We start from the raw sequence: 15,554 nt of genomic DNA, 5'->3' as shown, positions 1-15,554 counted from the left end.
AAACAAAATCATTTTAAAGTGATATTATCTGCCACGCTCAAGTTACCGATTGTTACCAAGATGAACAATGCAGCTTTACAGTACATAAAAATAACCACTGACAAATTAAACTTTATTCATCTTACAATATTTTGTTTCTTACATCAGCTTTTCTGGGTTTTTTTTATATAGAGACAATGACAGAAACATTTGTGTAAGGTGAAGATAACGAACAGTGATCAATCTCATAACTCCTACAAGCAATACAAAATAGATAGTTGGGCAAACACGGACCCCTGGACACACCAGAGGTGGGATCAGGTGCCCAGGAGGAGTAAGCATCCCCTGGAGGAAAATAATTCATTGCGGAGCAATTTTAATACTTTTCATAAAATTTGATTGTATATCGCTTTTCTCACTCTCAGAATTTATTTTTCTTCAATTCCAAACACATCTAAGCAGTTAATCATATTTCAAAATGGACAAAAATTTGATGCCTAAGTTGACAGTCTATGCCCTTTAAAACATAGCAGCTGGGCTTTGTAGTATGCAAAACCTGACGAAAGGGTATATGAATGCCTAAATTCCGATGATGTATTTGCGTTTAGACAGCCCTGTGTTTAATATTTTGGAAAATAATCAATAAGCGGGACAGTAGAAGTTAAGAATTTTTACTTGAAAACAAAACCCATGATTGACTGTATTCATGATTGTCCAATAAAATATCTAAGATACGAAGCAGGTGTGGAAGACTCTGTGGTGTCTTTTATTTCGAGTTAAATGTGATATATCGAATCAACATATGGATGAAAATGATTATTGTTGAAAGCTAAAATGTTGTCGATATATCTCAATGTGGAGTTGTAAGCTACAGGGAGATTTTTCTTCTCATGTAGAAGGTTATGAATAAATTCTACCTCAATAGAATATAAAAATAGGTCAGCTAACAAAGGAGAACAATACGTGCCCATGGATATTCCAAAAACAAACTTATGGAAGACCTGAAAACCAAAGACTGAAACAATAGATGTATTCAGTATTCAGTATACGAGGTACCATGCATTGCTTTTGTATGAAAATGTTAATCATACAACATCAGATACATGTAACCTCACAATCAATTTTTCTTCATGGAAAAAACACATACTAAAACAAGTAAAGTAATTACAAACTAAATATTTGCCTAACCGATTAATCTTTATTCAATGCAAAAGAAAAGACACAATTTTAATCCACAATACATGCATGTAGAGACTAGGGCCCATATTTACTAAAGTTCGTAGACGTAAACGTAGCGTAAATCTAGACGTAGCGTACGTTTACGTGTGGGACGGTATTCACTAACAGTTGTAGACGTAGATTTACGTCAGAAATAAGCGTAACTCTACGTGTGCTATACTAGTACACGTAAGCTGATCGTAACTTTAAGAATAAACAAAGCAAATGGCGACTTGTCATTTTTATCGATAATTTCTTGCGTAAAGACCTTACAAACCCTCTAGATGCATATAAGCGGGTTAGTAATACACAAATTAATTGTATTTATTCAGATTATCGTTTTCTTTGAGATCATCTGCAATTGTGTGACAATTCTCTAAATTTTGAGCCCGATCTAATTTACCTTGTGGCGGATCTCAGTCTGATTTAAAATCAAACTTCTCACTTCGCTCGATATACGGACAGTCGCTGTCCGTATATCGAGCAAAATGCGAAATTTGATTTTAATCAGACTGGGTGGATCTAACCTTGCCTTTAGAAATAATTGGGAAGCTTTTTATTTTAGTCATGCAGGTTATTTAAAAAAAAAAAAAGAATATTTGCCATTTATCTTATTATACAGGGTAGGTCTAGCATCTTTCAGGGAAATACATTTTTTTTAATTTTCCAAACATGGTAGAATTAATGTATATATATGCAATCAAACATGCAATGTTTTAGATTTGAAAAGAAGAGAGTCACTGTGTGTACAAGAATACATGGTGATTGACAGCTATAGAGAAACCATTTCTACTTATAGATATGTGATCTTTTCTTTGTGGTTATAAGCAAATATTGGTAGTCCAAATAACTTTGTTACATTGTAACTTACACAACAGGGAAATGAGCCTCTAAATAAATATTTCTTTAAAAAAAAAAAAGATATGCATTTCATTCCAAGAATACAATTTTGTGTAATTTGTTTCAGAGAGCAATTGTGATGCCTACTAGTGTAGTCATGTGTAGACTTTCAATCTTTCAGAGTGCCATTTCCTTTAACTATAATCCTACAGGAGTCAAACCTTCATTGATAATGCATATATATGAATCTTTCTACCATTCATGATTTGTATGTAATTGACCTTTGTATGTGATCAGCTAGGTAAAAGTCTTTGCAGTGTATATTACCAAACTCCAAGGATGATGCCTTCAACATACATATTATTTTGTTGAAGCCCACCCCCCCCCTCTCCAATTTACAAAAATCTCACTGATAAAAGTTCATTCTGAAGGCTTCTCACATTAAACCGACATATGTACTAATGCTCCTCTTTACAAATTTTAACCCACCAGACAACTTTGTTGACAAATATTTAAGATTTATTTATTATGTCATCTTTTTAATATCAAGATGTTAAAATCATTCTAGAAATGGAAGTAATACATGTACATGTCAATATCAATAACAACATGAAAATTCATCTAAAAAGTTATCTATTAACAAATATAATTACATGTACATAATTGTATGCATAACAATGCATGTACATGTACTTATCGCAATTCACCTTTGAAGTAGAACGCCTTACCCGATATAGTATTGCGTTGTGTGACGACACAATTGAACGAGACGATTGAACAATTTGAATGACATGTTTGATGTAATACAGCAAGAGTTTTCATTGGCCGATTACAGCCCGCCCACTTTCTCGAGCGGATTCAGTGCAGCTGGAGAACTGTACATAGCTCTCTGAAAAGATCCACCTCTAATAAAAACCTTCGATTTACGGGTCACAAAAAGCTGCGGACGGTTGAGGCCTGAAATCGGTGTATTCTTGTGTTGCTGTTTCATAAACTCAATATAAAACAATCTTAACATATTTTCCTACTATATACTTGCGTCCAAACATACCTTCAAATATTCATTAAAGCCACACACCACCCGAAAACTCGCAGCTTCAAATGGTTTCGTTTGTTGACGTAGCCATGTTATATGTAGGTAGCCGGTCTATTCGAACTCTTGCTATTGGTATCTATTCATAAAATCGGTTGTAAGTTATGTATTCGCTCTTCATTTATTATCAACACGAATAATTAATAGAAATTAAAACATTTTAGTACCAGTTTTTGTAAAGGTAAAATAAGCTCTAGATGAACGAAAATGCTACATAAGGACATTAGATGGAGACCGGCCGGCGCGGCCGCTCATGACTAATGAAAGCCGCACTGCCGTGAGTTTAGCTAATTGAATAATTATCATTTAATAGGACTGGGGTGGTATATTATTTAAACAATTTAGCTAAAATATTTGTGGGGTATTAGTACACATCTAGACGCTATTGTGCCAATATGGAAATGAACCGGGATTCGGCTACCTAACATGGCTACGTCTACGAACGAAATCATCAAAAGCTGTGATCGAAATTTTGGGTCGTATGGGGTTTTAATAAATATTTGAAGGTATGTTTGGACACAAGTATAGTAGGAAAATATGTTAGGATTTTTTTTATATTAAATTTATGAGACAGCAACAAAGAATACAACTTTTTCTCTTTCTTCCTTTGAAGTTTTTTTTCCATCTAGCATCTGGCCGTCATGTTTTCAAATGCTGACTACTCCCGTATAAGGGAATTTGGGCGGACTTATACATATGGACCAATGAGAGTTTCTGTTGCATTTCGCAATTGTATTACAAACAGATTCAATTGTGTCGTCACACAACGCAATACTATATCGGCCAAAGCGTTCTAATTCAAAGGTGAATTGCGATAATTTCTTAAACATGTATTGTAACAAATTTTATTTTGCTGAATATCAAACTTTTTTTTATTTTACTGTCAATTTTTAAATGTCCATATGATATAAATGAATAAATAAATATATAAGATGACATCAATGTAGCAGATGGACCATCAGCATGGATTGATCAGTGGGTAGAGTACCAGACTACGGGTCATGGGTTAGATTCTCAATCCTGCCATATATTTTTGAATCATTCCTCTGCTCGTCCTTTTACACAATCAAGGCAATGGAAGATGAACATTTCTCGGTTTCGCAAAAGATTTTTCAGGCCAATACAGCAATGTACCCATAGACCTAGAAAAATAATAGTATTACACTGATTTAAATAAACAACTGTCATTACACTGCAATCAAATTTCATAAGGCTTGAAAAATACATGCAACATAATTGTTAGTTAAATAAACTGTAAAATTGTGATAATACTGATTTTATTTACATTATATTTATCTACCGTACACCATATCTGGGAAGATATCATTAAGTATCACCTACAATTTCTAATTTTAATGATTTATAACCCAAGAGCCCATATTAAGAAAAAGATTTCAAATGACCCCAAGGCAAGGTCAACTTTAGTATTTTTTCATTAAACATTTTCCTTGTAATGAAATTGGCTTCTTTCCAAACCAGAAAAAAATACTTTTTAACCAAGAATGGTAAGTTTCAGTTAAGGTCATTCACGTTTATAAATAAAAGATAAATTTTTGTGATATTTCAGGTACAATTCACTTGCATTCTATTTTCTTTCTACAAAATTCTCAGGTTTAATTAGTCTAGAGTTAACATATTTTGATAGTCCCTGGTTGTGGCAAGTAAAAATGTAAAATCAGCTGATATGTACTGCAGTAAGGTATATGAATGGGATTTTACTGTAGCAAAGAAGGTGAGAAAAATCTTTAGCAAAATTGAGTATTGAACCTGGTACCTTTGCACTAAGCTACTCAGGCTGACATATAATACATGGTAGTACAACATTATAAATTTAAAGGGGCATATTTGTTGTGAAAGTGATGGCAACCATTTTTATCTCTCAAAATCTCCCAATGGCAAAGGAATATGTATTACTGACTAATAAAAATATTTCTTTAGTAAAAAAAAAAAACCAAACAACAGAAACCTAACAAGAAGACCACAGGCCTTATCGGTCACCTGAATACTAGTGGAAAAGTATCATTACTTCCATGGACTATGAAATCTAGAAAAAATTTCCTGTTATTTATATTCTAATGTTCAGCAACAGTATAAAACAAGATGTGTTCTTAAAACTTCACATCCCTCAAAGTGCATACACTGATGAAAGGCTTTAAATAGGTGTATTCACATGAAAACATCAAAAGATATGACTAATTTGGACTCATCTTAAAGTCATAACCCTGGGTTGTGAAATTCACCATTTTTTGTACATCCTTTTCTGCATTTATATTTTATACAGTATCAGCAAACTTGCACATAAATACTATATACTAAGTTTGGCCCCACCCTGGGGTCAAAACCCTTACTCTGGGGGAAATCAAATTTACAATTTTGGTAAAAGACTACCTGCTCTATCCATTTAGTTTCAATTTAGTATCAATAGCATTAAAGAAGATGTAATTTAAGTGTTTTATACACATAAACACTATATAACAAGATTTGCCCCCGCCCTGGGGTCAAAACCCCTACCTCGGGGATCAAGAAATTTACAATTTTGGTAGAGGCCTGCCTGCTCTACATCACTATGCATTTAGTTTTTCTTATATATGTGTGTTTCTTGATAAGAAGATTTTTGAAAATTGGTCCCCCTTGTCCCAATGATGCTTCATACCAAATTTGAAAAGAATTGGACTGGTAGTTATTAAGAAGTTAAAAATGTTCAATTGTTAACGCACGACGAATGAAAACTAATTGCAATAGGTTACTGAGTAAACTCAGGTGACCTAATAAAAGTACATTTGATAACCGCTTTTAGTGTAAAGAAATATATAAAGAAGAATTATTGGCTTGCAAGATAATAATTATTTAATCACCAAAATTACATATATTCATTTGCTTGCTTTGAGATTAAAAGGTGTTTCAAATAACTGAATACATGTGTTATTACTGATCAGAAATATATGATATAGAGCAATTTTTATTGAGTGTTGATTTAAAATTTTGGTGACAAAATTACAGCTATTATTTTGGAAATCATGCAAGAATTTTTAATATCGAGGAGATAAAAAATAATTTCAAAGAAACATAGTGTATGTCCTTAGATTGGTTAAATTTCTATTTGCCAAAAAGGTGAAGATATGCTTAGACAGACAGGTACAAAACTTGCAAAATGGACAAACTTTGATCATAAAAACTCATAAATGTATGTTAATTCTTAAATCTTTGCCTAAGGATTTAATCATCAATGCATTACAAAAATCATTACATCATGTACCATAATTTTTTTTTGATTTTTTAAAACTTTGTAAGTACAGAAATGATTAAATGTGTACAAACAGTGGATATACTTACATCATATATATGTACTGTACATCTTGCATCCCAATCCTAACCCTGAGGCATCATGGAAAATCTTTCAGGAGAGGACATGAAGAGAAATGCATCTAAATCAAGGAATGCTGCTGTCTGATGGCAATTTATTTCTTGACCACCTTTATGACCCTTTGAAAAATAAAAGAGGTCAGCTAACTTGGATATCTAGTGCATGTTACATGTATATCACACCTAATATCTCCAATTAATATATAGTCAATGTTATTCTACATTAAATAAATTAACACTGACTTCACACAGTTGTACAACTGTATTTGAATGCGATTTTGTTTCACAATATTTTCTGAAAGTTTTGCACATGGATGTGCACAAGCAATATAATTGAAATGATGCTAAAAGAGACTGTAACTGTTCTCATCTGGTACCAAGTCCATTCATCCTATCTACCTGTTCACCCAGAGTATATATTGTTAAAACAATAATAATTTCATATTTTATAACCATGCAATAGAGAGGCACGTACAAATCACACATTTTAGAATTAGTGCCTGTATATATAATGTATATTTTAGATTAATTTTTCACCAATATTCTTGTTTTTCTTTTTGCGAAATGATGTGAAAGCATGTGCGTACTTGTGTACAGGTAGCTATGATACTGCTTTGATGTTGTCCCAGTCATGAAATTAAAAAAATGGGATAAATAATTTTGAATTTCAATTGTGGTATTGTCAAAAGTTTGAAGTTACCATGTACACAAATGAGCTTGTGTCTTAATGTGTTAATAGTGGGCACATATCAAATTGTAAATAACAAACACATATGTATATGAGTTCACTATTTAGAAATTAAGATCCAGGCATTATAGCAGCTACATAGGTTGAGAACAAAATGAATAAGGGACTGTGATTTTACCATGTGTGTCATGTACTGAATCCCCTTGAAGTCAATTTAACATTATTTAGGGGCCTAGTGACGAGTAGTCAGTGGTAAAACATTTAAGGTTATTACTACACAAACAACTTAACTTACTTGTCAGTCCATGCCGACTTCTTTTTGAACACCTACAGCATCGCAGATCCATGCACAAGTCAAATGCGTTAAATTTGATGAACCTTCCATTTGGATTTGTAAACAACACTGAATAACGGTACAGTTGATCGACATGCCGTTGGCAGGCATACGTATACGTTGAAATTCGTTGCTTTCTCACAAAATTCTGTGTTCTTTTTCGTCATAATGCGGCGGTAGCGCAGGGAATTCAAAGTAAATGAGCAAATTCACACTTTTTACGCTTCGAAGTGAAAATAGCCACTGCGCACGCGTACGTGCAATCGTACATCGTAAGTTACGTTTGCGGCTACGAACGGTTTTGTAAATACCAATTCACGAGTACGTAACTCTAATCTTAAGTCAGACGTAAATCCTACGTTTACGTCTACGTCTACGAACTTTAGTAAATATGGGTCCTGAACACTAGTAATGGACGTAATGAAGGATTTGTCAGTCTTTGAAATATCAACGTTTACCAAAGTTTTTCGATATTAAAATGTTTCAATTTATTTCTAGATCTCGATGAGAAAACATATACATGCGTATTTATGAATAGGAACAAGTTAACTTTTCAAAATATAAACGTTGGGATAAAGTCTGGTTTGTTGTACTGACGGGAAATATCAATCGACGTTTGGATACACCGACGACGTTTTGTCTATCTACAAGACTCATTTTCGTTCATATATCGATTGGAATCATCCCAGTAAACAAGGCGAATATTGAATATCGAGTGTAGTTACATCTTATTAACCGAGAAATATCATTATATAATCGAACAATTTTTGATCGGTCATGTTACATGTTACTGGTCGACAGGGGATGGTTACTCCTCCTAGGCACCTGATCCCACCTCTGGTGTGTCCAGGGGTCCGTGTAGCAGCCAATTTCTACATTTAAATTTTTGCGCCAATTTGTACACGTTATCCGCGTGCTACTTCATAGTTTTTAGGGCACATGTATTTTTTGTGTATGCACGAGCTCGCTGCGAAGAATGTGAGTATTATGTTCCTGTTTCACTGGACATTGTACTGAACTGTCGTTTCCTAGAGAAACTACTTATTCGGTAAGACAATGGTGAACATTAGCACATTCCATAGATTTATTTGAAAACGTGTATTATTTGAATTGATAGTGTATAAAGCATGTCCTCTGACTAAACACATGTGTATGTAGTTCATGTCCCGAATATTTATGCAAACTGTGTTTACAGAATTACAGTATTGTGCAATATAATTCAATGTTAGTATTAAGATATATATGACATATAGTAAGACCATGTGTAGATTATCATAAGATGAAAACTAGTTGCACTCAAACTTTTTGTAACTTCAGGGGCAATAACTCTGTTTTGTTGTGCAATACAGATGCTCTTTATATTTATTGTAATTTATATCAGAGTACTATTTGTTTGGTGCAGTCTGTGTTATAAACAGCAATTTTCTGTATTGAACTCAGTTTTTGGATAGTTTGAATTATTATTATACATGATCATATGTGTTGTCAGTATCAATTCACTGTTTACAATTATTGTTTTGTTTTATTACAGTATATCGTATGAAGTTGAGGAAGTCACATGATGCCAATCATTGACTTAAGAATAAATTTTCCAGGCATACGCATAGACGATTTGTTTCTATCTATTATGAACGGTGGCCAGTACAGTCCGTGTTTGCCCAACTTCCTATTTTGTATTGCTTATTGGAGTTATGAGATTGATCACTGTTCGTTATCTTCACCTTTCATCACGAGTATTACATGGCACCGATGAGAGTCCAGTTTGTGATCATACCCAGGATGACCAAATGCCCCAGGGAATAATCTCATTTTCGAGTATTGCAGTGAAATGTAGGTACAATTATGAAAACGTTATATTGGGTAATTCTAATATAATTATGTATACTCTACCCGAGTGTAGTGTTTTGAAGAATACACACTCATTTGTCCGACACTGTTTATAATTTGAAGTGATGACCTAGAAATGCAATTCGAAGAAACAGAAAATATTCGAACTAATGCAAATATTATGAACTATCAGTTCTTGTCGACCCAGTTTGAGTAGACATTTAAAACTTAGATCATAACTACATGTATATTTGTCAATATTAATTGAATTGATAATATACTTCTAAATGAAACAAACATTCTGCAGAGCAATACATGTCTCATACCGATCACAAGTCAAGGGTTACTATGACAATACATACATGTAGTTGTTAAATTCACATGGAGTTCTGTAATATTTTTGCCGCCAATTACTCGTGTAACAATACGGCCATTTTAACACGTTCCCCTCCTGCTACATGTCTGACCGCGACAATAAACTCCCATTTCACAAAGTGATCCTTTGAATCACAGCGTACAATACACAGAGTTATGTTTACTCGTGCTGTATAATCTCACCACAGCTTTTTTTTTCTGAGAAGGTTCATGAAAAATAAACACCATTGTAGAGATGAAAAATGTCATTTATTCTAAATAATGAAAAATATACAAAAACATGATTGGGGATCAGGTGGTCATATACAAAGTAGTATTTCCATATGCTGATGCCTTAAAATTACAATCTAGAATATATACAAAAATACAAAATGCGCAAAGTATAAAGCAAAAAGATAAAAACGAGCATAAAAAAAAATCAAATCACATTAATACATACAAGTATAAATGCAAGTAAGGTAAGAAGGAGGAGGTGGTTGTGCCATGATTTTCGCCGCCATCACTAGCGTAGGTTGAGTAAAAATGACCAAGCACTAACTGGTCAGGTACCGACAACATCAATTCTTTGACCATGACGAGGATTTGCAATGGCTGAAGAGGAAAGAGTCGACCCTAGAACATTTTGGAATTGTGTTACCGTCTACAGGGAAGCTGCAGCGACTTACGAATGAGGGAATTGCATAACACAACACCTACCACGTGCAAAGCCAGCTGGAAGAATATCCATGACAGGCACATAAGGCAAACAAAAAATCAATAGTCATAAAACAAATAACTTGGTATAATTACGTACTTGTATTTTCACAAAACAACATTCAACACAAAAATACAATTATTTATATAATTGTCTTTGCTTCTTCATGCTGCAATATCTGAATGTAGCTCTGTTTTTTTCTGACTAAATATCAATTGAATGAACACCAATATAAATATGAAAAATGTTATCGAAAATGACAAAAATAGAAAAAGAAAATATATTCAAAGCTTGATAGGGGATCAGACCAACAGCTAGTTAGATAATGCAAATGGCGTTTCAATATGCTTATATGTATCTCCCAAAATTACCAAAGATTAATATATATTTGCACAGAATTGAAAGCCACATAAAGTATACAGTAAATAGATGACATATCAAAAATAAAATTTCCACCAAATGTGAATTGCAAAAGATATCAGAGCAATCACATTGTGCGAACACGTATAGTTTGACACTCCATTGTGACAACTACCCCCATTCTTAGATCTGTTATTGAAGCAATGTTCGCAGTTTGTACCGGTGTACCCAGCGGTACAGTTACATGTATATCCGTTATTTCCGTTATGACAAGTACCGTGGTTAGAACAGCGCTGGTTCTTACAATAATCTATTTTGTCGCAGTTTGTACCGGTGAATCCGGAGTTACAATTACATGTGTAGGCTGTATTTCCATTACAAGTACCGTGATTAGAACAGCGCTGGTTGTTACAATAATCTATTTTTTCACAGTTAGTACCCGTGTATCCAGCAGTACAGTTACATGTATGTCCGTTATTTCCGTTATGACAAGTACCGTGGTTAGAACAGCGCTGATTGTTACAATAATCTACTTTTTCACAGTTTGTACCGATGAATCCATCGGTACAGTTACAGGTATATGTAGTTTTTCCGTTATGACAAGTACCGTGGTTAGAACAGTGCTGGTTGTTACAATAATCTACTTTTTCACATTTTCTACCAATGTGGCCAACGTAACATGTACATGTATATGTTGTATTTTCTTTACGACAAGTGCCATGGTTAGAACAAAATGAATTATTACAATGACCTATTTTTTCACAGTTTCGCCCCATGTACCCAGCATTACAGATGCAAGTATATGTTGTATTTCCGTTACGACAAGTACCGTGGTTAGAACAGTGCTGGTTGTTACAATAATCTATTTTTTCACAGTTTGTACCGATGAATCCAGCGGTGCAGTTACATGTATATGTTGCATTTCCGTTATGACAAGTACCGTGGTTAGAACAGCGCTGGTTCTTACAATAATCTACTTTTTCACAGTTAGTACCCGCGAATCCATCGGTACAGCTACATGTATATGTTGTATTTTCGTTATGACAAGTACCGTGGTTAGAACAGCGCTGATTGTTACAATAATCTACTTTTTCACAGTTAGTACCCGCGAATCCATCGGTACAGTTACAGGTATATGTTGTATTTTCGTTGTGACAAGTACCGTGGTTAGAACAGCGCTGGTTGTTACAATAATCTACTTTTTCACAGTTAGTACCGATGAATCCAGGGTTACAATTGCATGCATATGTTGTATTTTCGTTATGACAAGTACCGTGGTTAGAACAACGCTGGTTGTAACAATAATCTACTTTTTCACAGTTAGTACCGATGAATCCAGGGTTACAATTACATGTAGATGTTGTATTTTCTTTACGACAAGTGCCATGGTTAGAACAAAATAAATTATTACAATGACCTATTTTTTCACAGTTTCGCCCCATGTACCCAGCATTACAGATACATGTATATGTGGCATTTCCGTTACGACAAGTACCGTGGTTAGAACAGTGCTGGTTGTTACAATAATCTATTTTTTCACAGTTTGTACCCGCGAATCCAGCGGTACAGTTACATGTATATGTTGTATTTTCGTTACGACAAGTACCGCGGTGAGAACAGTTTTTGTTGTAGCAATAATCCCGCGCGTCGCAGTCTTTACCGGTGTATCCGCCACTACAGGTACACGTGAACTCATTGTTTCCGTTGTTACAATTTCCATGGTTTGAGCAGTTCTTGTTATAGCAGTAGTCACGGTTTTCACAGTCGGCACCTGTATACCCTGGGTTACAAGAACAATGACGACCCTTCCCAACCACGTGACAAACCCCATTACCACTGCAATTAATTCCTTCACAATAGTTACACGTATTGCATGTTATCCCAGTAAAATAATGAACACATTTGCACTGGTATCCTGTCGGGGTGTTCGTACAAACTCCCGAGTTAAGACAAGGTTGACTGGCGCAGTAATCCCGAGCTTCACAATATTGACCCGTATAACCTTTCTGACAGTGACAGGTATAGTTTGTTTCACCGGTAACACAAGTAGAACTATGCTGACATTTATTGTTTCTACAGAAGTCTCTGACGGAACAGTCAGTCCCTGAGTAGCCTGTATCACACGTACACAATGTCTTATGATATTGGACACTACACGTTCCATGCCTATTGCAGGTGGTCGTTGAGCATTCATGCGCCGTTAAAGCTTCACAGTTTTTACCAGTAGTTCCGGTCTTACACTGACACTGGTAACTTCCGACTTTATTAACGCACTCTCCACCATTACATGGCTTCAGTAAACATTCATCCTCATCAAGTTGACACTTCAGACCATACACGGAGGGAAGACAGGTACAGTGAAAACTACCATTAGTGTTTGTACAGTGACCATGACTGCAGAAATTGTGTGTAGAACATTCGTTAACGTCTTGGTTACAGTTGGTGCCACGCCAACCTACAATTCATTCGAAATATTTCAAGTTTGTTCTCTTTGCACATATAGCTATTTGATTTGCAATGCCTGAGGATTATGAAATGAAAGCACTGGCTTTAAGATTTTAACTTTGTGTACTGTTTCTCCCATTTCTTTTAATATGTATAATATATTCGAATATAGAATATTTTAGAATCCACATTTGATTTACACCACATCTGACGCATGTAGTATTGTAGCGGCCGATATGATACCTTATATCAAAATGATCTTGTTTCTTTATTTTTCATTTCTATGTTGATATTCTTTCGTCGTGACGAAGGAGCAGATTTCTTATTGTTCATGTTGGACATTTTAGTGCCTTATATCACCTTATTTATTTGACTTCGCATCTAAATTCAGACTTGATACTTAAGGTATTGAGTGGTGTTTGGATTTTAGTACATAGTATATGTATGCATATAGGATTTTTCAGTCATGAAAGGTGAAGATAACGAACAGTGATCAATTTCATAACTCGTAGAAGCAATACAAAATAAATAGTTGGGCAAACAGGGACCCCTGGACCCACCAGAGGTAGGATCAGGCGAGGAGTAAGCATCTCCTGTCAACCGGTCACACCCGCCATGAGTCCTATGTCCGAATCAGGTAAACGGAGTTATCCATCATCTGATGTCTGAATACGATCACATTTAAAACTGACATTCCTACTCACCCATTTTACAATAGGTATGCCCGTTGATCACACACTTGTTTGGATTACAAGGACAGTGAGCGGTGCAGTCAGATCCATAGTAACCCTCAGAAAAGTACGCTTTGTAAGTTAACTGTAATCTAAATATAGCAATCATTAGTTAAGAGACGTGAAGAAATTAATATTGAAGAATGTATATTGAACATTAGGTGCATTTTTATAGAAAAGTTAATTTTGTGTGATATGATTATTAAAACTCATTACGAGAAAACATTAGCTGCTAATTTTTTTTGCTGCCAGTTCTGTGACAGAATGTTGTTTCCAATTCTAAGACGGGCATTAGTAAATTCGGTCTGGTAGATGAGTGCTGTAGAAGAAGGTCCCATATCTTGCACTGTCACTGCTATCTTGTCATAGAAATTTTTCTAGTTAAAGATAATAATAATAATAATCAAGAAATGCATTTGGTACGCATTAAGAACAATTATAATTTTGCTTTCACCATCTTATCACATGACAGATATATTTGATATGGAAACATTTTACCCAGTTGTCCACTTCCAAAAACTGTGGATTTGTGGTGTTGCCAACTTTAGAACCGTATGTGACAGACTGTTGACGCATGTCCAAGGTTGTGGTAAAACTAGAGACACAGGTATGGGTGTTGTCTCTACAACAAGAGTTAAAGTGAATAAGAACAGCCTGCCATTGTTTGTAAGGTAGACACAGCCAATGTTTCACAATAAGCACTTACTTGAGACACACAGTGAGGACAGGCTTACATAACGTGGTACAGTGAGTACCTGTTACACCCTGACAACACCCACCGCCATGGAGTTTATTTCCTGTACTTTTCACATTGTTTACGTGTATGAAGAAAGTAATCTTCCCAAGTGCAACCTTTCAAATATAATCATAAAAATGAGAATAAAACTAATAATAAAAAATATTTCCGAATTAGTGAATTTATATATCATCCTGATAACTGTTATGGTTGTATGTAAATTATACTTAGTCATAATGAATAATATATTGTAAATAATATGTAGATATAAACCACTAATGAAGTTTTAATCGATTTAAAAATAGATCTACCAAAATTGGTACCGTATAAGTTTTTCGCTTACCTTAACTAGAAACATCCATAACAATAAGAAAAGTACAAACTTATGTTTGACCATTATTTCGCTGGCTGCTTTGCTGTAGCTCTATTGGTTTTGGTAGTTTGCCGAATGCTTTTTTGTGTAAACCTATTGGTAATAGTATGTTCGTTATCATCAAAGATAAATCAGACATTTATCTTGTAAAGCAAACAGAACCTATTCTACATAATCGGCAGTAATGCAGTAGGTACTTAAAGAGATAGTGAAGCATAGTAAAGCTCACTTCGGTGAAATTTACTGATGATATTTTTCAGCTTTGAAACGACTGCATATTTGTCAAAAGTTACACTCGGAGCCAGAGTGTACAGCAGATTGAATTTTTGTCCAGGAAGTAAAAAATCAGGGGACATAATTTTAAGATTATTCTAGTTTTAAATTTGAGGGTGTTGCGCAGAGGCGGTAATATTCCCTAACCGGAACTTTGTGCCTGGTATTTAAACACCAGTGACGAAGAACTTACCTTCATTCTTATTTAAAGTCTTATTAAGAGTC

The 15,554-nt window shown here is 34.6% G+C and overlaps 1 protein-coding gene and 1 long non-coding RNA gene across 2 annotated transcripts; both read right to left on the bottom strand.

Moving 5' to 3' along the window:
• Window positions 1-3,943: 3,943 nt before the first annotated feature.
• On the bottom strand, window positions 3,944-7,885 carry LOC125653946 (uncharacterized). The gene is made up of 3 exons (XR_007362136.2): window positions 7,477-7,885; window positions 6,464-6,613; window positions 3,944-4,272 (listed from the first exon to the last, which is right to left on the bottom strand). It is a non-coding gene; the product is annotated as an uncharacterized LOC125653946 (long non-coding RNA).
• Window positions 7,886-9,947: 2,062 nt separating this feature from the next.
• Window positions 9,948-15,133, bottom strand: LOC125656756 (neurogenic locus notch homolog protein 1-like). The gene is made up of 6 exons (XM_056143140.1): window positions 15,027-15,133; window positions 14,654-14,799; window positions 14,446-14,569; window positions 14,164-14,324; window positions 13,921-14,039; window positions 9,948-13,226 (listed from the first exon to the last, which is right to left on the bottom strand). Exons 1-6 carry the CDS (start codon window positions 15,078-15,080, stop codon window positions 10,849-10,851), a joined length of 2,982 nt encoding a protein of 993 aa, XP_055999115.1. The 5' UTR covers window positions 15,081-15,133; the 3' UTR covers window positions 9,948-10,848.
• Window positions 15,134-15,554: the final 421 nt, after the last annotated feature.

The sequence above is a fragment of the Ostrea edulis genome, chromosome 7 (genome assembly GCF_947568905.1).
Source record: "Ostrea edulis chromosome 7, xbOstEdul1.1, whole genome shotgun sequence".
NCBI classification, from domain to species: Eukaryota; Metazoa; Mollusca; class Bivalvia; order Ostreida; family Ostreidae; genus Ostrea; species Ostrea edulis.
This window is presented reverse-complemented; position numbering and strand designations above follow the sequence as displayed.

Coding starts and splice junctions, on each gene's coding strand:
- LOC125656756 (XM_056143140.1), bottom strand. CDS start 15,080: ATGGTCAAACATAAGTTTGTACTTTTCTTATTGTTATGGATGTTTCTA. Junction 14,325..14,445: donor TTTTGGAAGTGGACAACTGG/GTAAAATGTTTC, acceptor ATCTTTAACTAG/AAAAATTTCTATGACAAGAT. Junction 13,227..13,920: donor GCATACCTATTGTAAAATGG/GTGAGTAGGAAT, acceptor AATGAATTGTAG/GTTGGCGTGGCACCAACTGT.